This window comes from Mytilus galloprovincialis, chromosome 5 (assembly GCF_965363235.1).
Source record: "Mytilus galloprovincialis chromosome 5, xbMytGall1.hap1.1, whole genome shotgun sequence".
NCBI lineage: Eukaryota > Metazoa > Mollusca > Bivalvia > Mytilida > Mytilidae > Mytilus > Mytilus galloprovincialis.
The window spans coordinates 43,250,343-43,278,302 of NC_134842.1; the positions used below are offsets into that span (position 1 = coordinate 43,250,343).

At 32.8% G+C, this 27,960-nt stretch overlaps 2 protein-coding genes across 2 annotated transcripts in view; both read left to right on the top strand.

Moving 5' to 3' along the window:
• LOC143075860 (uncharacterized) overlaps positions 1-5,142 on the top strand; it is a 29,949-nt gene extending 24,807 nt beyond the window's left edge. Inside the window, exon 2 of the transcript XR_012978436.1 lies at positions 3,722-5,142. The gene's annotated coding sequence lies outside the window, so the exon portion shown is untranslated. The remainder of the gene's footprint in view (positions 1-3,721) is intronic.
• A 3,042-nt stretch (positions 5,143-8,184) lies between these two features.
• On the top strand, positions 8,185-25,310 carry LOC143075861 (uncharacterized). Its single transcript, XM_076251449.1, has 3 exons — positions 8,185-8,342; positions 19,533-20,541; positions 23,493-25,310. The coding sequence occupies exons 2-3, from the start codon at positions 19,543-19,545 to the stop codon at positions 25,224-25,226; spliced, it is 2,733 nt and encodes a 910-aa protein (XP_076107564.1). The 5' UTR covers positions 8,185-8,342; positions 19,533-19,542; the 3' UTR covers positions 25,227-25,310.
• The last annotated feature ends 2,650 nt before the right edge of the window (positions 25,311-27,960 follow it).

Consider the following 27,960-nt stretch of genomic DNA (forward strand, 5'->3'; position numbering starts at 1 on the left):
CTTAACGGAGTCAATTAGCAAGACATGTGCATGCTGTTTCCAGTGTCAAAAAAGTATAAGTTTGTGATTTGGTCTAGTTTATGGTGAACCACTAGTGATAGGTCATTATATTTGATCTGTATATGTATTAGCATTGGCTCTTCTCACTACAATGGAGCATAATTTACTATTCCCCCTCATTCATGATTTCTTGACTTCGAAACTTTTGCTTATTTTGTATGTTTTAGTTTGTGAGTATGTCATTTTAAGTCCATCTATGTCAAGTCATTGATTTTAAGTATGCAAATTTACCGGCATAATTTCCAAAGAGATTATATTATCCATGAAACCTTTCAATATGGGTTCCCATACTACAAAACTTTTACATAGTTAATGATTGTGTTAAATTTTAGGGGATTAACTTATGAAAATACAAGGGTATTTGGTATGCATTTGTATTAGCATTGGCACATCTGATTCCTTGGAAGTTATATCCAACCCTTGACCTACAGTCATGGTTCATTGACTTTGAATATTTGCAAAACGTGCATGTTAAAGTATTGCTATTTTAATTTAACATTTGCATCAAAATAAAAAAATAGGTGCGACAAATCCCTGAGTTTAATGGTTTTAATATTTTGTGCAAGCGTTATTGGGAAGTTGCATAAAGAGACATAGGTATGATATGTTTCATTGCTTTTGTTGTCATAATGATAATTTGTGGTTGAACCATTCTGTGAAACAAGATATTTTCCTGGAAACTGAAGATTACAATAGTTTATCTTGTTTATGATAACGAAGAAAACACTTCTCGAGGTTGATGTACATAGTACATTAAAGAGATAACCTCCACTAAGCCATGTATACTATCAACAGTGGCGGATCCAGGAATTTTCATAAGTAGGGGCCCACTCCTGTCACGCTTCAGTGATTCCCTATATAAGCAACCATTTTTTTTCCAAAAAAGGGGGGGGCGGATCCGCCGCTGATCAATATCATGTCAATAGCCTTTGGTTTTTTCTTATGAATCACAAAGCTGTCAAAATCTCATAGGATAAAAAAAATCCACTGCAGCTGTGATTGTCAATCGCTCTTTTACCTTGTTATGAGTCTTTTTTCATCAATTTGAGTGAAATAAAAATATTTGATTCTCAACAGCAGTACTAGATACTTTGATGTAATATTTTCTGCTGGCGATCAAGAGATCAGTAAAAATGCTGACATAATTTACTCAAAGTGACTTCAGCTAGATAAATCTGGTCATACATCAGTCAGTCTTTGGCATCCATTGCAGATATATGTGTGTTTACGTAAAAGGGGAACATTTCAACTTAAACCTGCTTTCGGAGCATATGAGATCATCCCATTATTTTAGTGGGTTCGTGTAGTTTAGTTTTTTATGTGGTGATTGGTGTATTGTTGCTTGTCTCTTTGTCTTTTCTTCTTTAGCAATAGCGTTGTGAGTTTATTTTCGACTCATCATCTCATGAGTTTGAATGTCCGTTTCCTTCACCACTCTTTAAAAAAATACATGTACCAACATATTCGGAAAGCAACTTTGCATTACCATTTGCCGATACACCAACTTCCTCCATTATTAAAACTGACAATGATATTAATAGTAACGTTAAACAACCAAACATTTTACATCAAATTAAACATATTCATAATTGTTTTAAAATTTATATGAAAAAATCGAAAAGGGTTTTACTTTTGATCTAAATGTAGAATCTTTTTATGTGGCACATGGAACAACACATCAAAATATTTTGGTGTACCCAAACCCTACACAAAAAAGGACCGACATATACCATAGTCAAACTGTCGAAGTCGAAATTAAACTGACAACGCCATTTGACTAAACAGATAAAGACAAACATACAAATAATAGTACACAAGAAACAACATAGAAAACTAAGGACTATGAACAATACTACCTCACAAAAAACTAGGTTATCTTAGTTGCTCAGGAAGGCTAAGATCATACCATAAAGAAGCGACTGAGGGTAGGTAGGTACACATTTTCTTTTTTTCGAAAAAAGAAATGAATGTATCGTTAGTATTACCTAGTATCTGATTAAAAAATAGCTTACATCAGAACAATAAAAGTTTTCGAGTAGACAGCAATTTTCTGGGTAGATAGGATTAGGACGAACACACATTTTTGGATACGATTGCTTGCTAGCAATCTGTAGACATTAACCATTGGCTCAGGGCCATACCCTCACGTCAATCGTTTTATTCAAACATTAAGAAACATCTCAGATACTTATGATTGTATTGTTTTAAAATGTAAAAGCATACAAAAGGATTGAACTTAAACAACATTCCTATAATGTTCTCATTATCTTCATGATATTTCCATTGACTTATATGCGTGCTTTTAATAATACGGGAAATCGGAATTAAGCAGTATTAATATTAAGTGTTTTTATAAATTTAGAAACCCGTCAAACGGAATTCCCCAGTTTTGATAAAATGTGAGAGTTCTCTGAATTCCGATAAAGCTTTTTCTGTCATATAAGAACTGAAGTGAAGTTTTTCTTATATGTCACCGTTATGAAACTAATATTTGATATTGTACTTCCATAAAGAAATAGAGAATCATCTAGGTCGTTTAATTAACCTTGGTGAAAATATACGCTCTTGCTCCAGGTTTTGTTTCGGTATTCATGCGCATGCGTATAGTCTTCTTAACTTCAAGGAGTATTAGATTGAATGGTTGTTTTGGATTCCCCACTCCATTGATTAATTTGAAACTCATGGGACCCTAAGGCCTTTCTATGTATGCCTGCTATTGAGGGTCATTGTTGCATAATTTTAATTCACATGCATCATTTAGATTAAAATAAATGTAGTCAACATCGTAAAGGTGTAACTTCAACACCCCTCCATAAGAAAGTACATTGTTCATACACTTGTATCCGGGTTTAACTATTTTGCAACTATTCAGATTACGTAAATTACATTTCACATGTACAGTTGAATTAGTTTTGAAAATAATATTATCCAGCCACATGTATGCATGTGTCAATGAAAACAATGGCAATCGTTAATTTTAAGGAAATTTTGCTGTTTTTGGTTATTATATTTAGGAGATAACTTTATTGTATTTAAAGCTCCGACGGCATCAATTGCGGATTTGATGGTCGCAAATTAAGTTTACTTGCGACGCAAAGTAAGATTTACAAATAAGTCAACATGACCGAAACGGTCAGTTGACCCCTTTAGGAGTTATTGCCCTTTGAAGTCAATTTTCAATCTGCTTCCTTTGTTTAATATTCTCATAGACCAAGGTGAGCGACACAGGCTCTTTAGAGCCTCTAGTTTTAGTAGTTGATTGCTTGAATATCTCTACAACTACTGAATTTGCATGTCTAATACCCAAAACATATCAATTCCAATTCAGTGTTGAATACCATACTTTGGCATAAAATGGTTTACTTTACAAATTGTGACTTGGATGAAGAGTTGTCTCATTGGCACTCCTACCACATCTTCTAATATCTTTATCAATTATTTCTTATTCACACCCAATAGAAACCATCTATGAAAACACGCAAACCATATGTCCTCTTAAATGAAATGACCTAGAAATTGTATATTGTTTCGGAAAAAGTAAAGTACTACAACGTGAGACTATATTCGACATGACTATGTTAATCGGGAAGTGTGTTTTCATCTCCTAGTTTAAAGAAAAGACTAATGAACTGTTGTTTATATTATTATAATTATTTTGTAGGACAATCAAGGAGAGGTTACGGAGATGAATTATGAAGAAAAAATGATTATAGCATACGAGGCAGTTGTATCAAAGAAAATGTCGTTTAAGGAAGCATGCACGAAATTCAAGATTCCTGATAGCACACTACGAGATAGAGTGAAAAAAGGAAATCCTACGAAAGGAAGAAGAGGAAAAAATGCAACCCTGGATCAAAATGAATCAGAAAAATTGACCAACTGTATAATGATGCTGATGAAACAGGGATATAATTACACAATCGATGAACTGTGTACGTTATCAAGTCAATATGTTGTAAGCATTGGCAAGCGTAAGCACGATAAACCAGTCACAAAACATTGGTTTTATTTGTTGTGTGAGAACTTTCCTAAGCTTAAAGAGTTGAGGATTAAACTTACACAAATGGATAGAACTCAAACACGGGATTTGACACGTGTCTCAAGTTTTTTCTCATATTTGTCTTCTTGTGTTAACAAACATGACTTATCCGAGAGGCCTTGTTCAATTTATAGTTTAAGCTCTACAGAATTATCTTACTCATGGCCTTATGCAATCAGAGAGGTCCCTTCTCATGAAGAAGCAATCACTTTGTTTATTTGTGCAAATGGCGCTGGCAACGTTATCCCTCCTTGGTATGTTTTTCCCGAGGGTAAATCAAATTTGGATATAAATCGTCTACAGGAAGATTGTAAACCAGGCTTCGGGTTTCTAGCAGAAGAGAGATTGTTTCCATCGGAGATATTTTTAAAATATCTGACAACTCATTTCCTTCGCCACACGCTACCTCAGGATCATAAGATTCTTCTCGTTGACGGACATGACCTGTATGTCTCTGTTGAAATATTGGAATGGGCAGAACAAAACCAAATTACTTTAATTGTTCTTCCTGCAGACGAATACAAGACTATTCAGCCATTACAAGTTGATTGTTTAAGTTCTTTTGAGCGTTTATTGACGGAGAACTGTAAAGCTAGCATGTCAGGTTCGCAGTTAGAAAGATCTGCTTTGTGTAAAGCTGTTTCAGATGCATACCAACAAGCATTTACAAGTGAAGAAATTCAGCGTTCTTTTAGAATGTCAAAAATATTCCCGATTCCTACGGAAATGATTTGACAGAATTGCACTTTATGTAGCTAATATCAAATACAATCGCTGTTAAGAATTAAAACTAGAAATTGTAAAGAGTAAGATACATTGAAGAAATGTCAGTGTATTTACATTAGAATGATTTTTATGTGTTTATCAAAGAAGAAAAGTAATATAAATACGTTCTGATCAATTTACAAACTTTATTTAAAGCCATAACATAATTCCAAATGAACAGAAACTAGTAACACATTGTATGTTGAAATCATTTTGTACATAAACGTATAAAAAGAGGAATTATATTTCATAGTTTTTCAAATAAATGTACGCTTCAATCAATATTTTTTTTATTATAATGATATTAGTAATGGAAGTCAGTTAAACCGTAATCAAGATATTTTAATTCATTTATAATTTGAGACGTTAATAAAATTGAGAATGAAAATGGGGAATGTGTCATAGAGACAATAACCTGATCTAAGAGCAGACAACAGTCGAAGGTTAACAATGGATTTTTAATGCAGGGAGAAACTCCTACACTCAAGGATTGCTTTTGCTGGCTTCTTAACATAATAACAAAAATGTATACTATGTCAACTAGTCACTTTGTTCCGGTGGAACTTTTAAACCAGAGGAAGAGCAAAGTAACTAGTTAATAAGTTCCTCAGAAACTTTTCGCCTAATTAGTTCTTTCCGCCCGGAACTTTCCAACGTCGGAACAAAAGAGCATTTACAATAACTTGGACATCATACTAAAATCAGAAAAATACACAAGAAATTAAAATTTAAAAAAAATGTACAAAACAATTATGAGAAATAAATATGATATACAGCAACAATCACCACATTAGTGGGTCCTCACTATTGACACTGTCACGGGTACACATATAATGTTGCGGTTTAAGCATCTTAACTGGCACAAAACTATCCCTAACAGAGGACAGTGCATGTGCATAATGTCAGACATTGAATCTTTATAAATATAAATTGGGAATAACTTTTGAAAGTGGTAGGATTGCATAACGTAAACATTACTGTACAAGCATTATTTGATACTTACGAGATAGCTGAGAACAATGTCCGAGATAAATATTTTGACTAATTCTTTACACTATTCATCTGAACTTGGCCAAGTTTGCCTATAGGTTTTTGATTAACTGCCTATAGCACCCTTTGGTGCTTTGATTTGTTGATATAGTTAATTTTTTATGATCATATGAATGATATTTTATGTCAACAAAGTCTACTGAACAAAAATATCTGAGGAAATCTTAAAAGTTTCATTTAAACTAGTTAAACAATTTGAATTTGTATGATTTGTCATTATACCCATATTTTAGCATAAGTGAATATATTTATATATGATCAAAACGTTCACCTGTCCCAAGTCAGGAGCCTCTGGCCTTTATTAGTCTTGTATTATTTCATTTTTAACCGGATTTTTGTGACAAAAATGTCGGTTATTGATTTGGGGATGTACGGCGGGCGGGCGGGCGAGCGCGCGGGCGGCAATCAAATGTTGCCCGTGCATTAACTCATGAACCGTTCAACCAGAGCTTTTAAAATTTTAATATGTTGTTACTGACAACTTAATGAAGGTCAAGTTCAATAATGGCGATTTTGACTTTTACCATTCAGGAGTTAAGGTTCTTGAAAGATTGAAAAATGGAGTTTCCAGTCGTGTCCGTGCATGTACGCATGAACTGTTCTACCAAAGCTTCCCAAATTTTAATATGTTGTTACTGATGACAAAATGGAGGTCAAGTTCAATAATGACGATTTTGACTTTTACCGTTCAGGAGTTATGGTTTTTGAAAGATTGAAAAATGGAGTTTCCAGTCGTGTCCGTGCATTCACACAGGAACTGTTCTACCAAAGCTTTCCAAATTTTAATATGTTGTTACTGATTGCAAATTGGAGGTCAAGTTCAATAATGACGATTTTGACTTTTACCGTTCAGGAGTTATGGTTTTTGAAAGATTGAAAAATGATGTTTCCAGTCGTGTCCGTGCATTTTCTCATGAACCATTCAACCAAAGCTTATGAAATTTTTATATGTTGTTACTAAGGGAGCTACCATTTGATTTTTATGGGATTGGGGGGGGGGGGGGGGGGGGGGGTCTAGGATGAAATTTGAAAAAAATAGGCAGGACAGGAGTTTTGAGTAAAAATAAAAGGCAGGATGAGACACTTGCAAAAAAAAAGTCAGGACGACAATTTAGGTAAAAAAAAGTCAGGATAAACTAAAAAAAAAAAGCAGGACCGAACAAAGTGAAAAATAAAGAGGCAGGACAGAGATTACAGCTAAAAAAAATGCAGGACAAAATTTTTCTTCCTAGCCCCCCGCCCCCCCCCCCTTTCCCCCCCCCCCCCATAAAAATCAAATGGTAGCTCCCTAATGACAAAATAGAGGTCAAGTTCAATAATGATGATTTTGACTATCACCATTCATCAGTAATGGTTCTTGTGATATTGCCAGGACACAACTAAATGTTAATAAATCCGGTTTGCTGTCGTTGTGACAGCCTCTTGTAGTTTCTTATGTACAATTTGGAAATTAGTATGGCGTTCATTATCACTAGACTAGTATATATTTATTTAGGGGCCAGCTGAAGGACGCCTCCGGGTGCGGGAAAAAAATTCTCGCTACATTGAAGATCTGTTGGTGACCTTCGGCTGTTGTTTTTTTCTATGGTCGGGTTGTTGTCTCTTTGACATATTCCCCATTTCCATTCTCAATTTTACAGTAAATATCAACAGATAAAGTAATTATAAAAAGTAAAATTTATGGGAACGATGTTCATAAAAGGTCATCTTTTTTAAATGAGCAAATAAAAAATGTTACGAATCCATAAAACAACGAAAAGTATAAAACATGGACTAATGTCAAATCGTTTTAAACTTTGAAGAAATAGAACAAAGCATCTGTTGTGTTGTACAATTTTTAAGTAAGGATGCGATTTTAAGAATTGATGCAATTTGGCAAGGATTTGTATAGTGATACTATACAAATTCTTGAATTTGGGTACCCCCAATTACAGGACCACGGTTCGATTGGAGGTCAATTCATACTCATTTTTCTATGATTCAAATAATATGGATCCCAAATTAAATCGATGTAAGTAAATAGTAAATTTTGATAAAAGTACAAAATAAACCAACAGAATAGGTGAAGTTTGGGTACTCTCACGTGACATGATTTTTTCTAAATTTGTTTAAGTAAATAATTAACGTACGTTGTACAATTATTATATTAATTTCTTTTGGGTTCATAATTAGTTTTACGTCTAAATGATTCTATGAAGTTACTGACTTCTAAGTGATATGAGTCTGTAAACCGGAAATGTAGGATTTTTAAGGATAGTTCTAAGCTAAAACCGAAAAACTGATCCGAAGGTAGTGTCATGGCTAAACTGCATTACTCTATCGTTTTTAACACTATAATAACAGTCTAATCATGCTAATGAAGATAAGGTACAAGGAAACAAAGAAATTTTTTATGAGCTCCTGTTTACCATTTGTTTTCTAGGACAAGGTAACTTAAAATCACAGACATTTTTGAACTTGTTTTATTGGGTCTCACTAATTAGCGACAACAAGCGTCAAGAAGCGACAACAAGCGTCAAGAGCGACAACAAGCGTCAACAAGCGACAACAAGCGACAACAAGAATTATTTTAGCGACAACAAGCGACAAGAAGACTATTTAGCGACAAGAAAACATTTTTTATTATTATTAAATATTAGATATTAAATATAAATAAATTTGTATGTAATGTTTTTTTCTAAATTTACGAGCAGATCTGTCTAATTAAAATGTTTTATTATATAGATAGACAAAGAAATGAAACATTTGTGAGGAAGAAAGAGATTGCGAAGTTTATATTAGTATATTGGTAGATGAAGAAATTAAACATTTGTGAAGAAGAAAGAGATTGAGCTTCTTTTTTTATTTCTAAATATGAAGAATATGTATAAGATAATGGATTTATCTGTTTTCATCAAAGTCAAAGTATGAATAAACGTACTTTTGCGAGAATAATACTGAAATGCTGACAATTTACTTTATACTAAACATCAAAGTTGAATGACTTCAGTCAGCTTGGTAGAGCAAAGGAAATGTACACTCTATAAAATTGAAACAAAAACAAAAAAAGGTCAACTTTCCTTTGAAGGATTTATTGAAACAAAAACATGAAATATTTTTTTCCTTTCTAACAGTATAATTCATTGTTCTTGATAGGAATTAACAACATTAAGGTAATAACAGTACACACAATGTGGAACATCAAATGAAATGATCTGAGATTAACGACGCGCGTGTCCCCTGTTTTATTGCTGCAATAACATCCAATTAACACCTTCAACTTTGTACACGCGTCAGACTATACAATTACACGCGCCAGAATATACAATCATTGTAAATATTTCAATTCTTTATTAACCAAATGTTTTACAACATATAGGTACATGTATAATCAATATATACTAAATATATATTACAAAAATATAAGATCAGGCCTAAAAAAAAGATATGCGTTTCCGGTAACCTCTTTTTGAAAAATAGGGTCGGTAGGTCGAAATTCAATGTTTTTGAAGCACCTGCTGTGCAAATTTCTTGGATTTTAACCTAATTGGAACACCTTTTGACATTAATAAAATGTTTTACTGGCTTTCTATGCAAGAGGAAGCAAGAGAGAAAAAATATTATGTCATCTATCAGAAGCTTGTGTCAAAAACAGGGTCGGTTGATAATTTTTTTTTTTTTTTTTTGGAAGATCCAATAAAAAAGTTAGGGTCGGGGCTAAAAAACAGGGTCGGTCGGGTTACCGGAAACACAGCTCTTTTTTTTCTCGGCCTCGTGACAAAACAGACAGAAGTTTTAAATACACAAAAAATAAAAACATATAAATATAATTCCAAATAGCAAATATTTGTAACAAATGAATTAAAAATCATTTTACTGAAGACAGTCATTTCTGAGCTTCAGTGCTCTAAATATATATTTTCCCAAGTTGCACAGGTCTTTTACATGTGCTTAATAATTGTAAAAGTTTATAAACAGATGGCTTACGCCAATAATATGGTTTAATCAAACATTCACGCAAATAAGAATATAATGGACATGTTCATTATCACTAAACTAGTATATATTTGTTTAGGGGCCAGCTGAAGGACGCCTCCGGGTGCGGGAATTTCTCGCTACATTGAAGACCTGTTGGTGACCTTCTGCTGTTGTTTTTTATTTGGTCGGGTTGTGGTCTCTTTGACACATTCCCCATTTCCATTCTCAATTTTATTTTATGCATATTTATGGGATATTTTATAAAATGCATTTCATCTTCAATATCATCAATACACAATGTACAGGTTCTAAGATTTCTACTAACATTGGAATACCTTCCCTTCTCTATAGCTAGATTATGTGATGACAATCTAAATTTAACAATACACTTTTTATAAATTTCGGGTATGGGTTTACACAAATATGACTGCAAAGAAAAATTGGATATCATATATCATGAACTTTCTAGAGTAGCATCAAACTCTTGTTTGACAATATCACAAAGTCTCTGTTTAATAACAATAATATGATCTTTACATAAAGAATTTTGTGAATACCACAAATCATTTAAACCAAGATGGAACAATTCCTTTCGTATATTACAAACCCAGTTATTTTTGTCGTTTGGATTCTTTAAACACATATCATATAAATAATTGTAACAACCATGTAATATACAATTGTTATTATTTAATACTTTAATCCAATATTTAAATATACGTAATTGTCGCTAAATAGTTTCTTGTCGCTTGTTGTCGCTAAAATAATTCTTGTTGTCGCTTGTTGACCATGTTGACGCTTGTTGTCGCTAAAATTCTTGTTGTCGCTAATTAGTGAGACCGCTTTTATTTTATTCTTCCTGTACATGCTGTAGACTTCATCTATCAGCATCATGAGGGTAGGATAGTCCAAATATAAACGCCGAAATATAATACAAAATTTAATACACTGTGCCCTGACCCTTAAAATAAAAAAAAGTGAGGATGAAGTTAAGAACCCAGAAGTTGCAGTATATTATATATGCATTACAGGATTGTTTCTGTCCATTTGAAGAACCACTATCAACGTATATTTACGTAAATATACGTTATTAGTAGGTCTTACGGGTTATCACAGAAAAATAACATACATTTCTTATTGTGGACTCAAAAATCAAAGAACTGTGTATGTTGTGTTTCTTATGTTGTACTGTTATACCACTGTCCCAGGTTAGGGGGAGGGTTGGGATCCCACTAACATGTTTAACCCCGCCAAATTATTTATGTATGTGCCTGTCCCAAGTCAGGAGCCTGTAGTGTAATTCAGTGGTTGTCGTTTGTTTATGTGTTACATATTTGTTTTTTGTCATTTATTTACATATTAAAATAAGGCCGTTATTTTTCTCGCTTGAATTGTTTTACATTGTCTTATCGGGGCCTTTTATAGCTGACTATATGCAGTATGAGCTTTGCTCATTGTTGAAGGCCGTACGGTGACCTATAATTGTTAATGTTTGTGTCATTTTGGTCTTTTGTGGATAGTTGTCTCATTGGCAATCATACCACATCTTCTTTTTTACATGTTACATGTTTCAATATATAATTAGTTACAAGTTCTAATGATATTACTAACTATCATATACTTAGACTAAATGACATATGATTTTTACTGTATGATAATAGCATTTGATTAAGGTAAATTCCATATTTTTCAAATTTTTGCTTAGCGGGCTGATATGAAAAGTTTATCACATGCTTCGATTGTTATCACATGCCTTTCTGTAACTTTATCGCATTGCATTCCAGTGATACTGGGCAAATTGTGGAAAATACAATGTACAACTCAATGCTACATTTTCAGTGAAAAACATTACAAAGTAGTGTGTTATGTTTATCTATTTAATACTGGTTAATGAAATCATTACAGTGTGTACTGGCTGGTCATTATCGCGTATGATACGATATTGACACGCCTTCATAGATAATGAATATGCATGACTATAGATAAGAACAGCACGTGTAGTCTAAACTGAGAGTTGTAGATTTGTAGCATAACTGTACATATGTAGTTTTGAGAATATAGAATAGATAGGAAATATAATATAGTTATTAATTATTATTATTAGTATCCGAGCAAGTAAAACACGGATCTATCAAGTGTACTTAACAATTATTTGGATATTGAAAAGTATATTGCATTAAATGATTAAAAAATTTTTTTTTTTTAAATCATAAATAAAATCTATCTTTTAAGTTTCAAACATAATTTAGAAGGTTACATTAAAAAAAGTGGACTTTTCCAAAAAGTGTTCATTATGTATTGTTATTTTTTTTTGTCGATTTGTCCATATTAAAATGTTTTTTTCTTCTCTGTTGAGGCATATGATAGAAAGATTTTATATCGTATGTACTAAATTTGGGGTCCAACATCAGTGAACCGATGTTTCACTCTTTGAACTTCTATTTCGGAACCACGTAAAAGGACCAATATATATCAATCTGTTATTTTTCGCAATTGTTGAAGCATACTATAAAAAGATCATAACATGTCATTTTTCATATCGCATATATTATCAGCCTTCGAGTTATGTGGCTCTTGGGCTGATATTGAACCTAGGGCTGATAATACATGTGTGATATATGAAAAAATGCCATGTATTAATCTGATAATATTGTCTTTATGTTTATGTAAAAATGTTTACTTACATTTTGTTTGTAACTATAGAAAGATATAACAGTTCATAATTTGCTAATTTGTATTTGGTTGTTTTGGCCCCAAACCTACATGTATGTGACCCCATGTTGTTCTGGCCAAAAGTCAATCTGGCCCAAGTCGATCCGGCCCAATGTCGATTCAGCCAAACAATAAAATAATGAATAATCTATATGGACAGAATCAATTTGTGCAAATTACATTTTGAAAAGGTATCTTTCTATTTTTTGCTCACCTAGCCCTAAGGGCCAAGTGAGCTTTTCTCATCACTTGCGGCCACCCAAACAAGATGGCCGCCATGGCTTAAAATAGAACATAGGGGTTAAATACAGTTTTTTGGCTTATAACTCAAATACCAAAGCATTTAGAGCAAATCTGACATGAGGTAATTGTTTATCAGATGAAGATCTATCTGCCCTAAAATTTTCAGATGAATCGGACAACCCGTTGTTAGGTTGCTGCCTCTCAATTGATAATTTTAAGGAAATTTTGCTGTTTTTGTTATTATCTTGAATATTATTATAGATAACAGCAATAATGTACAGCAAAGTATGACCTAAAAATAAGCAATATAGGAAAGGTGTACTGACATAAGTAGTCTCGAAACACATCAACTCCAAATGGAGTTTTCGTTAGTAGAAGCCATATTAACTATGTGTATCAGTGAGAAAAATGTAAAAGCATAAAAATATAGTATATATATACCAATACACATAATTAACAGCGTCTGGTGATGTTTTATAGCCTGACCGGTTTCGGCCCATAAAGGACCTTCATCAGAGGCAGAATAGTGGATTAATGTTTGCACCCTATTTATATAGATATGGTAATTAACCGGCGGTTGAGTTAACAGGCGGTCGAGTTAACCGGCGGTTGAGTTAAACGGCGGTTGGGTTGACCGGCGGTTGAGTTAACCAGCGGTTGAGTTAACCGGTGAAAATCCCAGTGGTATGACCTAAAAATAAGTCAACATGACCAAAATGAAAAAAAAACACATCACCATCACCAAAACACAATTTTGTCATGAATCCATCTGTGTCCTTTGTTTAATATTCACATAGACCAAGGTGAGCGTCACAGGCTCTTTAGAGCCTCTAGTTTCTGATGCCATCAGATGGGGTTAAAAATCAAATGCTTTATAACAACACCAAACATTTGGACAACAACTCATACATATCATGCATATATAATCAATAGGCTTGAAAACTTGTAATGGAAACATAATCAATTCAACATATACATTTGTAGTTGTTTCAAACTTATCTAATGAAAATATTCGTCAAAGGCAAACTTTTTTTTTACCGTTCACTGTCACCAATTATAATCTTATTAATTTCATAAACTTTTATCAGTGATTTACAATTCATACAAAATATATCTTCATTATTATATTTTTTATAATGGGCTGGATCCACTTTAGATATGGGGCCGGATCCACTTTAGATATGGGGCCGGATTCACATGGGCATGATGGGCCGGATCCACTTGAGCTTGATCGATTTTGGGCTGGATAAAGCTTGCCAATTTTGCATAGTACACCTGTATTATTACAGAAAAAAATATGCCTGTAACAACCATGATAACTAAAGGGTGTTATCACAGCTTTTCTATATCACTCCAAAGCATTTGCTCAGACTTATATCATGGTTAATTACAATGTATTTTTATTCAGTCAGTGGTACTACTTGTACAAGTAACTTTTATTTACTTAAAGAAGTAAAAAAATATATAGACATAAAATATAAATAAAATTTGTAAGGGTTCCGCGGAACCCAGTGCATGCAGTGTCTCGCCTTCTTTTGCTGTAACTCCAAGACTCAACAAAATTGAGGAAAACAATCAATAAAAATATTCCTCTTGATACTATCTTGTGATTGTAAGAAGCTTCTTCCCAAGTTTGGTAAAAATTACAGGATAGTTTATGAATCGAATAAATGTTTTAATAACTTTAACTGCAGACTGTATGTAATGTTAACTGGAAGAAAAACTATAAGTCCATTTATAAGTAAAATACAGATACACAGGTACCAAATATTAACAAAATTTCCTGTCTAGATACTAGCTTTTGATCACTATTAACAAGCTTCTGTCCAAGTTTGGTACACATTTAAAATAGTGTAAGAAAGTTATTATTTTTTTTGGAAATTTAACCACAGAGTGAATGTGTTGTTTCCTGGCAGAAAACCTAAGTCCATTTAAAAGTATAATACGGAAAAAAATGGATTTATTTTTTTACAAAATTTACTTCTGGATATTATCTTATGATCAAAAACAAGCTTCTGTCCTAGTTTGGTACAAACCCAGGATAGTTAAAGAAAGTAATTAAAATTTTAAAAACTTTAACCACAGAGTGAATGTACATGTAATGTTTTCCTGCAGAAAAACTAAGTCCATTTATAAGTTAAAAAAAAAATTGAAATTTTATTTTTGAAAACTGTACTTCTGGATACTATCTTATGATCATAAACAAGATAACCACAGAGTGAATATTTTTGGACGCCGACGACACCGGAAAGTAGGATCGCTTAGTCTCGCTTTTTCGACTTAAGTCGAAGGCTCGACAAAAAGAAGATGTGGTATGATTGCCAATCAGACAACTGTCCACTAGAGACCAAAATGACACAGAAATAATTAACAACAATAGGTCACCGTACGGCCATCAACAATAAGCAAATCCCATATGGCATAGTCCGCTATAAAAGACCCCAAAACGACAATGTAAACAATTCTAACCAGACAACTAACGGCCTTGTCTATATATATATATATATACATCTCGTCTAAACATCAACCCAACAATGTTAGATCTGTAAATTTGATTTCGCATATTTTTGGTTCTTCCCTCGCCGGGATTCGAACCTATGCTACTGTGATATAGTGACACCAAATCGCCTGCATTGCAGCCGTCCCGCTAGACCACACGACCACCTGGGCTCTAAAAAAAAGAGCTTTCGGTGGGAATGTGTTACCTTTCCACGTCAGTTTTAATCTAGCGGCGTACTACAGTACATGATATATAAGGCATGAAGATGTTATTGTTACAGATCAGCTAAATTATCTATAGTAAAGGATCCTACAAATTAATGTAAGATACAGTCACAGAAAATAATTATATTCATAAGTACGTCTGAGTCAGTGACAACCCTACAACAGATGTATCCATCGGATCGCCATCAATGATGGTCATGATAATAGATTACAGATAATGGTTATGTCACTGTACACTTGATTCGGGTAACATACAGTTATGAACTTATTTTAAATGGACACTAGCTACAAGATATAAAAATAATCTAATATATTATTATTTTGGCTCAATCCTTAATGAAATGCGTATACATGTAGTAAAATAATAATATGATTTTATCAGCCAGTTTGGTTCAATTTTGTCAAAAAAAGCTAAAAAAAAAACCAAAACATTGATTTAAGAATTATTCACCTGCAAGTGAATAACTTGTGATTAGTATGTGTTAAGTTATTTAAAGGAAAAGAATGTCAACATTGAAAGTGGAACAAAGATAAATCATTTGATTGACTGATTCAATAGACAAAAAATCATTCTTATACAGGTAAAAATGATAATAAACATTTTATTGTTTATCTATAATATTAAATTAAATAGACCTGAAATAATCCTTTACCACGAGTTTGCTTAATCTATTAATATCTATAATTATGTTTACATCGCATAATAAATGGTCATCAGATGACTTTAGAGGTCAACTAGATAATTAATTAGATGTCGCTCAGACAAAAATACACACGAAACCAAGCTACCGATGTTCATGCATGTGCCCTCTTAATTGTTAATTTAAGACTCTTAATAGTTAGGATAAATGTTTTACATTGTTATAAATCGAGAATTTAATCAAAATCAGTGAACATGAATTTGACAGCTAGTGCCTCTTTAAAGGAATTAACTGAAATGTACAGTGCATGTGTCAAAACGTTTTTCTTGGAACTTTTCACATTTCAACATATGAAATTCAAAATCCAATTGCCAGCTTGGCGAGTTTTAAAATTTGAACTTGCCAACTTATCCATATTTTAATGCAATGTTATAATCATTGTCAGAAATGGCTATAATTTAGTTTTTCAGAAAATTATATCAGTGTCAGATTGTCTGGCAAAGTCAAGCATTTTTACCAAATAAATGAAAAATATACACTATTTATTTGTTTTAACATGTCCAATATTCATGATATTATATAAAACACTTTGAATTCTTATCGATTAATGCATAATATGATACACAGAGCGTTTTTGAAATCTCTTTATCCTGGTGGTCCCCGAGAAAAATATGGTGGTTCTCACTTTTATACCAGGTTACAAAACACGTACAACTGTGCTGTCCTGTGCAAATTTTGTTGGTCAAATGATAATGACTCAAATCCCTAGGACTCACCACCTTTCTAAAACTCTGTTCACATGATACATATATAAATGTTAAAAATTATATTTGATTATATTGAAGTGTAAATTGTTTATGAACTATTATCACATATTTTGTACTGATATGTACGTTTTTGCATGGCCAATAATAGCCGGAAGTCAATGTTGGTTATCAGCCCTCGGGGCCGATATCGATATCTGCCCTCGAAATTCATATCAAGCCCCCGAGTTTAACTTCCGGTAACCTGTCAATCAAAGGCTATTTGTAAACAAGTTGAACACAATGAAAAGAAATTTAGAAAGTTACAAATGTGCTGTAGAAGAAAAAAAAAGTAAAAATCAACAATGAAAATCACAAAAGTTCCCGTAAAATTTTGATGTCATGAAGAATTTAGAAAATATATGTCGACACACTGGAATTTAATATATTATTGTTAATTATTTCTGAAACTTTTCACAAAACGTTGTAAACCTACTGTGATACGAACTTTTTTTTTAACTCACAGTTATACATTTATTTATTTTTTTCGTTAAATATCTTTTTGATTTTTGATGAAATATCAAACATAATTTGGTGTAAGCTATTTGTTTTCTCCTCCTTGAAAATATGTGATAAATAGATTATAACATGTAATTTCCATATGGTCCATGGTATCAGCCCACGACCCATATCAAGCCCTCGAGCTTAAGCCCTCTGGCTTGATATGGGAGTCTAGGGCTGATACCAGGGCCATATGGAAAATGCAATGTAATAATCTATAAGTACCATGAGTACATGATCATAATCTGAATGATGTTTTAGGTTATTCTTATATATTAAGCCAAAAAAGTTTAGCAACAAAAATGTGAAATTTTACTTTATTACAAAATCATAACAACAAATAATTTTGATAATAAAAAAATGGAATTATGACATGTCAAAAACAACATGAATGTTTATAACTCATATTCATTAGGATTTTCTTTGTATGGAGCGCGGGAGGGTCAAAATGCGGGAATGAGTATAGTGTTATTCAAAATCCATTTCTCAGCCATGCCCTAAGTGCACCAATAATGGATTGGCAGGCACACCAGCAGCTGCCCTTAGTCAATGCACTACTCATGTGGCCGGAAAAAACTTGTCACATGTTGACGTAAAGCGAAGGTAGCGCTCCTCCCTTGACAATATTTTTTTTTGGTCTAAAAAATATCTACCTATCCTGTGCAGTTGTAATTTATCGAAATCTGTTTGCTAGTCTCTAAACTGTTGCATAATGCACATTAAATCGAGCCACGATGTTAGCAACACTCATTCCGGCATCAACCATTCAAAGAGCTTCCTGCCGGTCATTTTCAGGGAGGCCTGGTAGATGCGCCTTGCAATTTTTTCAAAGGTGTATGTTTTTTTTCTTACAAATGGTGTGTTTCTGAACGTAAGGGAAAAAGAAATTTTTGATATCGTTTTAAAAGTTAAGCAAAGGTACAGAAGGTAAAACATCAATTACACGTGCAAACCTGAAATGGCGCGAAATCCATCACAAGGAATAAAGTACTACTGTTTTAAAGTACAAGTAAAACTAAGGATTATATCAATGATGTTTAATTATTTTTTTCTCCAGAAACAACAAATTTTTTTTTTTTAGAAAGTGTTGCTAAACTTTTTTGGCTCAGTATATTACATGTACAGTTCACAGAGGGAGGACATAATCTCATACTCCCAACACAAATTCTAGTGTAACACAGTGTCTCTCTGTGAAGCACATTTTTCTCTCATAGAAACACCAAGTAATTACTCTAATCTGGAAGGATATTATGACTTTTTGATTGCAGGTAATTATATATAAAAATCAACAAAGCATGATTATTAGATAGTAAAATCATATACCTTCTAACATCATTTGTTAATTATCAAAAATGTTTAGTTTGATTTATAGTCGGAATAAAAAAATATGTAATGATAAGAATAAATAACATGAATAAAAATGTATGTAACAAAATTAGAAATTCAATATAGATTTCTTCCTTTAGTTTTCATTAATATATAAAAGAAAGATTGAATAAATTCAGTACAATTATTCAATGTGATTGCCATTTCATGACGGGGAAACACAAGAAATGTTTATTGTAGTCAACAACTACTGGCACACTTCAAAAGTAATTATAGCATTTAAAATCATGGCCACTGGCGGATCTAGAAATTTTCATAAGTGGGGGCCCACTGACTGCCTAAGAGGGGGCCCGCTTCAGTCTTGCTTCAGTGAATACTTATATAAGCAACCAAATTTTTTCCCCAAATAAGGGAGCCCGGCCCCCCTGAGCCTCCACCCTAAATCCGCCTCTGACAGTGTTGGTAAGAAAGACACCAAGGTAATATACAATTTAGGAGCTTTAGGGAGAATTACTCCAATTTTCTCCCAATATCCTCCAAAGATTTGGTGATAGTTGCTTTAGTTTCTTGGTGTGACACCAAGTTTTTACACAGAGTTTGGAGTATGAGATTATATCCTGTCTGTGTGTACTGAAACATGCTATCTTCCTATATCTATCTATATATGGTAACATTATTAATAATGATTTCTCACATTATCATTTTAAATAGGTGCTGAAACATGAAAGGCAGCTTAACCATTCCTCGACACGCAGAGGACCTGACAAAATGTATGTATGAACTACAACAGGATGGTACATTCTGTGATGCAGGCCTTGAGTGCAAAGATGGCGTCATATTTGTTCATAAACTTGTTCTAATGGCATGTAGAAGTCCATACTTGAGGAATCAATTGGCGTCTGAAAGTCAAGGTACAAGAGTTTATGTCAGTCTTAAGAATTATTCATTAAAAACAGTATGCTGTTTGGTGCAGATCCTTTATACAGGACAATTAAATGTTTCCCAGGAGATTGAATTAAATTTTAGACTTTTGTGTGAGACAATAGGGCTTGACAATATAAAATCTGCTGCTGAAAATGTTAATCAGCAAGACCAAAATATTTATGATGTCAAAAGCATAAACCAATTTTGTGCTGTTCAAGTTGAAAAGGAAATAATAGAATCCCAGGATGGGATCACAGCACTGGTGGCATCTGTCAATCATGGACCAGATGACAACTTAGTAGACAGTACAAACACAGATGATAGTTTAGAAGATCTCAACTATGGCAGCAGTGATGTTAAAGTTGATGGTGATACAGTTAAAGGAAGTCAAGATTCGAAGGTCGAAAGGGAGGCTAACAAATCTTTGGGTCCGCCTAAAATAAGAGAAACCAGAAGCAACAAGAGAAGAAAAATTTACCACCCTGATAACACTTCACAAGCAAAAGACAATGCCACCTCAGCTAACGTGGCAGAAATATTGACCATTGCAAAACAATTGTCTGGAATAGATGAACTTGCTTCTTCTTGTCTAGATCAAACTAAATCCAGTTTATGTTATCTATGTAAAAAAGAATTTGTCAATGAAGGGGAAAATGTTACAGATCTAAGCAAGACAGTTTGTATAGAATGTATGGTTTTATGTAGTGGAGAGACAAATCATGACCAAGAGATGGAAACTAAACCAGACCAAACACAAAGTAACAACTATGAAGATGCTGGAGAAGACAGTGAAAAGGTAACAGTAATGATAATTCAAACTATTTTTTATATAATTTTATTTGACCTCAAAGCATTTACCTTCATCATGTCATCATGGGTGTTATCCTCAGAAGATTCATTAGTTTTTTGTACAATAACTTAAGTTTAAGTGAATTGACCTCTATGAACTTTGACCAGAATGTTTAATACATACCACACAATGCAGGTTGGGATTGATTTTGGGGGTTATGGTACTAACAGTTTAGGAATGAGATGTCAAAAACAAGCATTTTTAAATAACAAAAAAAATATTTTTGCAGTCTTTAATTGGTATCACGTTCACTCGTCCCTGTGGTCATCGTCATGTAATAAAGAATTTAATTGCCCTAAAAGAATGGAATTAGAAAAAAAGCCAGTAGGTTATTGTAAAAAAAGGAGCATTCAGTTATTTACCATCATGACCATGTTCACAAGAAATAAATTGTAATATATTTTACTGTATGTACACGTTAATACTAAGAAGAAGAAAAAATGGTTATAGGAAGTTTTCATCTCTGTACAATAGTTATCAAAGGTACCAGGATTATAATTTAGAACGCCAGATGCGCGTTTCGTCTACATAAGACTCATCAAATACGCTCACATCAAAATATTTATAAAGCCAAACGAGAACAAAGTTAAAGAGCATTGAGGATCCAAAATTCCAAAAAGTTGTGCCAAATACGGCTAAGGTAATCAATACCTGGGATCAGAAAATCCTTAGTTTTTCGAAAATTCAAAGTTATGTAAACAGGAAATTTATAAAAATGACCGCATTATTGATATTCATTTCAACACAGAAATAAAAATAAAAATAAATAATAAAAATAAAAAAGTGTTGACTACCGGACTGGTGATACCCTCAGGGACGACACATGTACTTTCTTTGTTTGTTTGTTATTCTTGTTCAACAAAATTCAATGACTACTTTTGAACAATTTCAAACATAACAAATACATGAAATAGAAGATTAATAAATTAAACAAGTTAAACGCCATGAAAATGCTTTGCTGAGTATGATACGACCGCATATATCAAAACCTGAACAGTTGAGGCACATTTGAACACTATATTTAAGCTGATGTTAAACAAATGTGTTAATCATTTATCTAATGGAAATGCATATTATATATTGCCTATACGCAGTTAGAAACCATGTTTGTTAATTATGTTAACACAATAAGGAAGGGGCAATTTAATTTGCTTTCGAATTAGAACGGAAAGAGATTGTGATTGAGATTAAAATTTTCGTTTGGACTTGCTTTGTTCACATTTTCATTTGCATCAAACATGTTTCAATGGTAAGATTTTAAAAAAAAATTCGAGACCAAAATAAATCCTTCTAAAATCTTCCATGCCATCCAAGGAAAGTAAGACCACTTTTTGGCCCCAAAATATAGCAGTTTTACAAATTGTTAAAATGTTAACTTTTAGTTATGTATTGGACAGTACAATGCTTCTACTAAATACATATGGGCTCTTTTTGATAATACAATGGGTATATATCGGGTACTAGCACCATTAAGTCATGCTAAATTACTGAAATCTTCACAATTCTAACATTTTAGTTAAATTTTAGACGGTTTTCGTGTAAAACCAAAGTGGCCGCATTCGTGTTCATCCTTAATATTGAAATGTAAGTTGTATTGTATGATAATACATAACATATATAAAGGTTGAGGATGAACACGGATGCGGCCACTTTCATTTTTGACAAAAACCATCGGAAAATTAACATTTTTCGCCATATTTGGTAGATTTTTCGTATTTGAGCTTGAATCGGATCGTTTTTAAAGACTAAATCAGTTAAAATCTTTCACATAAACGTATTGATTCAAATGAAATAGACACTTAAGTGTTTAAAAAGTGGTCAAAATCATTCTTCAGAGGAACCTGAAATTTGAGGCCAAAATCGGCCCTTACCGGACCTACTCCTTTCATGATAATTATAAAATAGTCTTGTTTTTAAAAGCAGGTAGGTAACTACAAATTACCTTTAAAAAAAACTAATGAAATCACTTTCTCAAATTTATTTATGGTCAGCCTTAACAGAGCGACAGGCTCCTTGGGGCATCTAGTTTATTTTTAATCAAGTTTGAGTTTATTCCTTCTTTCCACTTTTAAAAATGAGTTTTACCAGTGAGGAAACCTGTTATATAAAAAACTGCCCTTGGATGAAAGTGATGTGATAAATTATCACATGAGAGATAGCACTTTTTTTACAAAGCTTTAAGGGCCGTATAAACGCCTTATTATTCACGTGTGCACTATTACGAAGAATGACATAAATTGTAAAAAGATAAAGTAGTCATTTGAGATAGTTGACAAATATTAATGACTTAAATTGGGCTTATTTCCTGACATTGCAATAATAGCTTTAAACGTTCATTTGTTATATACCCCCGCTTTAAAAAAAGGGGGGTATACTGTTTTACCTCTGTCTGTCCTTCCGTCAGTCCGTCCGTCCCATGAATATTTTTCGTCACATTTTTCTCAGGAACTACAATACAAGGATTTCTGAAATTTGGTTTCAGGGTTTATCTAAGTCAGCTATACCGTGTGATGCGTTTTCAGATTGATCACTTGACAACTTCCTGTTTACCGAACACTTGTATGATTTTACACATGATAGCCAAGTTGAAAATTTTCGTCACATTTTTCTCAGGAACTACAATACAAGGATTTCTGAAATTTGGTTTCAGGATTTATATAAGTCAGCTATACCCTGTGATGCGTTTTCAGATTCATCACTCGACAACTTCCTGTTTACCGAACACTTGCATATTTTTACTCCATTAATATTATCCACTTGCGGCGGGGGTATCATCAGTGAGCAGTAGCTCGCAGTTTCACTTGTTTAAATTGAAAAAACATCACTAACATTTAAGATCTTCAAGAATAAATTGTATTTGAAATATTTAAAATTTTCGAGTTTTTATCTGATTATAGGGTAGTCATGGTAGTGTTGATATGGAAAAGGAATGCTTAATCACAACTTGTGAAGAAGGATCACCACTTCCAGACCACATTTCCTTAGAAGAAGGTGACTGTGATCCATTACCATGGTTACAAGAACAGATAGTCAATGAAATAAACGATGAAATATCTGATGAGACCTATCAAGAAAAGTTATGGCATTGTAAAAAGTGTGAATTTTCTACAGGTGATAGTAAAGAACAAGAGAGACACCGAAAACGCCACTCTTACCTCGAACAAAAACTCAGAATGTCTAAACTATGTAAACATAAAAAATACCCGTGTGATGACTGTGGAAATGAATATAAAACTGAATGTGGTTTGATTCAACATAAAAAATTAGCACATTCGGATAAGCCTATATTGAGATGTGTACTTAGAGGATGTAAATCACGTTTCGTGGAAGAATCTGCTTTACAAAAACATTTGTTATGGCACAAATCACAAGGTGTCCTGAAATGTAGGAAATGTGCACAGGTATTTGTACTAAAAGGTTCACTGAAAATACACGAGGATTATTGTGTCAAAAGATTAATGTTTCGATGTGACATTTGTAATAACATGTATAAAGCCAAAGAAACTCTTTCCAAACATATTAAAAAAGTTCATTTTCAGGAGGTTAAAGGATTCAATTACAGGGAATCTGAAGTTGATCAGAATAAAGAAGCAAATTTACCAGTTGAGAAAACAGGTTTAGAAACCACGATGGAAGAGTTTAATACTGATAATGTTGAGGAATTTGTTGAACGAGTGAATGCAATTTTACTTACTCAAGAGAATGAGAAAAAAATAAGGCAGACACAAGACGTTTACAGATGTAAAAAATGTGAATTCTCAACAAAAGATAAGACACAGTATATTAAACATAGAAAACACCATTCTTACCTTATAAACAAGCAAAAGACTGCAGAACTCCAATCAAATATTTTTGGTGTTGGTGATGTTACTTATGATGACATTGATAATGATAATGATGATGAAGATGACGAGTATGTTGATGATGAGAAGGAGGGGGAGGATGGGGAGATTGATGGTATTGACAAAACGTTAAATAAGGCTATAAATAAGAAAAAAAAGGCAAAAGTTTATAAATGTGAGAAATGTAACTTTTCAATGAAAGATTATAAGGATTATGAAAAACATACACGCCTCCATCATTCTTTAGAACGGAAGGAAACACAGATACATATTTGTAGATATTGTGGGTTGCACTACAGACACATACAAGGACTGAAAAGACATGAGCTTACTACCCATTCGGAAAAGTTTTATAAATGTAAGGTTAAATCCTGCATTGGCGTATTTAAGTATAAACAGCAATTAGAAAAACACATATTGAATCATAGAAAAAGAGGTCTTTTGACATGCAAGAAATGTAACAAGAAATTTCTTTTTAAATCTCAGCTAACCTATCATGAAGATAAATGCATAAGGAATATGACAGCAAATAAAAAAACGCAGTGTCACTTATGTGGAAAACAGTTTTGGAGAAAAAATGAATTGGTAGTGCACATGAGAAAACATAATGATGGACTGTTGGATTGCTTTTGTGGAAAAACATTTGACAGTATTAAAAATCTTAATCAGCATAAAAAATGTCATAATGGTCCTATGCTTAAACATGTTAAATCTCATTGTGAAAAAGAGGTTTCCGAGGAGAGTGCAGATAGTACAGATTCAGATGAAATGGAAGATAGCACATATTAAAGTTGAATTATGCAAAGTATAATTTGAAAAGTAATGAAGCAATAAAAAAAGTATCTGAATAATGGAAATAAAGAGTGTGTTATACATTTTATAGAACATGCTTATATTGCAGATTTTCATAATTTAACATCGATTCAGGAAGAAGTGTCATCAAATGGTGATATTAAAGGTAGAAAAACAACATAAAATAAGTTAGATGTCATTTAGGAATTTTGACATGCCGTTTGGTGATTAAGGGGGTGAAGTAATATTGAACAGTAAAGAAAATTAAAGTGAATTGCTTAACATCAGCATTGTATGAATTACTCTCTGATATACTGTAAATTCAGAAATTATTGCGATGTTTTTATTATTGCGAAAAATGCGAAAGGGTTGTTTGTAATTGCATTAATGTAAACTCGCAATTTGAAACTTGTTATTTGAACTAAAAACGATTTTTTTCTAAATATCGCAAAAATTTAGATCCCATTTTAATCTAAATTGCAAATTTCAATAATAAATGCACGCCATAATATTGTAATTTACAGTAGCAAAATGTAGATATTAGTGACTGTACTTAATGACATTTATTAATTTGAAGTATATATAGAGTATAGACACACAAAACAAACCAAAAAAAAAACCAAAGATACATGTAGTTCAAATTCTATGACGTATGTTTAAATGTATTAACATTTTTTGTCTAGTCTGCGACTAATGTCATAGAAACCTTGTCAGGCATATGGAGAGTTATCTGGCAGAAGTGGGGGCACGGCAGTTTAACAAACTTTTCAAGGACTTGATATTTCCGAAGGTATTGAGTTAAATCCCAAAAATAGGGAATTCCGTGGAAAATTTAAAACTGAAAGTCCTTAATCAAATGACAAAATCAAATGTTAACGAATGGACAACAACTGTCACATTACTGACTTGGAAGAAGCATTTTCAAATGTAGAAAATGGTGGATTCAACTTGGTTTTATGACGCTACAACTCTCACTTTTACGACAGTCACATCAAATTCCATAAAATTTACAATGATGTGTGAACAAAACAGACATGATAGGTAAAATGGTCGAAATAGAGGTATAAGACCTTTTAAATTCGTCATTTTTTGTAGATATAATTCTTATATTATAAAGATTCCGTCTGTCATTTGTCCGTATGTTAGTAGTTCAGGTCTTCTATATTTGGTGTAAGGAATGGTTGTTAGTTGATCTTGTCCAATTGGCGTACAAAGCTGTTCAATTTCGTATTATTTATTTGACCCTATTCAACTATTTCTGTGTCTATCTGACTTTGACCTCAGTTTCATTGTGCAGGGTGTAAGGGCACAAGCTTCGAGATAAAAAAAAACCACATGTGATATTGTTTGGTTCAATTATTTTAAAAGTGAAAATATGAAATATTTTATTCGCTTTTAGCAGCCAAGATGGTTTAATTTTTTTCAAGATGGTTTTATTTGTTGAGTGAAAACTTTCCTAAACTTAAAGAATTTAGTGATAAACTTGCACAAACGTTTAGAACCCAAACACGTGATTTGACACGTGTCTCAAGTTTATTTCATATCTGTCTTCTTGTGTGAACAAACATGACTTATCCGAGAAGTCTTGTTTAATTTATAGTTTTAGCTTTACAGCATTGTCTTACTCATAATGCTCATGGCCTAAAGCTACCAGAGAGGCCCCTTCACATAAAGAAGCCATCACTTTGCTTTGTTTATTTGTGCAAATGGAGCTTTCAAAAGGTATCCAATCGTGTTATGTTTTTCCCGAGGCACAATCAAAGTTGGAAATAAAACGTCGACAAGAAGATTGTATATCAGGTTATGGTTTACCAGCAGAAAAAAAATTTCTTCTATCAGAGAATGTTTTAAAATATCGATATCTGAAAACTCATTTCGTTTGGCACACCCTACTACGGGATCAGAAAATTCTTCTTATGGACGGACATGACCTGTTTGTATTTGTTGAAATTTTGGAATGGATAAAACAAAACTGTTACCAAGTAACTTTAATTTTCAGCAGACGAAAACAAGACCATTCAGCAATTACAAGTTGATTGTTTAAGTGCTTTTGAACGCATGTTTACTGACAACTTTAAAACTAGTCTGTCAGGTTCGCAGTTGGAAAGATCTGCTTTATTCAAAGCTGTTTCAGTTGCATACCAACACGCATTTACATGTGAAGAAATTCAAAGTACTTTCGAATTCGGAATGTCCAAAATATACTCGATTCACACAGAAATGAATTGGCATGATTGCACTTTCTTTAGCCAATATAAAGTACAATCGCTTGACATTATGTAAGATTTAAACAAAAAAAATGTTCAGGATTTTTATCTGTTTGGCAAAGTGGATTTTTTTAAAAATACACAATAGTCTGGGATTAATTTACATTATGTTTAGAACTAAGACATTTTCCCACGTGAACAGTAATTACTAGTAACACATAGTAGATGAAATCATTTTGTATGTAAATAAATTCGGAATTCACATCAAATCAGAATGTTTTAGAAGGTTTAATCCTGTATGGAAGTCACTTGACGACATGCTTTAAAATACCATTGTGCACATTATCTGACAGTCATGTTCCTCTGGTTAACCGACATACCTATATCATGTGATAAAAGTTAAACATATTTTTTCTCTTGTTTGTCACAAAGCAATTTATATTTTTCTAATCGTGACTCCTGTGTAGTATTCACATCCTGTTTTAAATTAGAAAAAGGGTCTTTACTGGTTCATACGTTAAAAG

Bases quoted from the DNA above. Each gene is read 5' to 3' on its own strand.
- LOC143075861 (XM_076251449.1), top strand. From the start codon at position 19,543: ATGAAAGGCAGCTTAACCATTCCTCGACACGCAGAGGACCTGACAAAA. The intron at 20,542-23,492 runs GTAACAGTAATG...ATCTGATTATAG, and splicing joins CTGGAGAAGACAGTGAAAAG to GGTAGTCATGGTAGTGTTGA.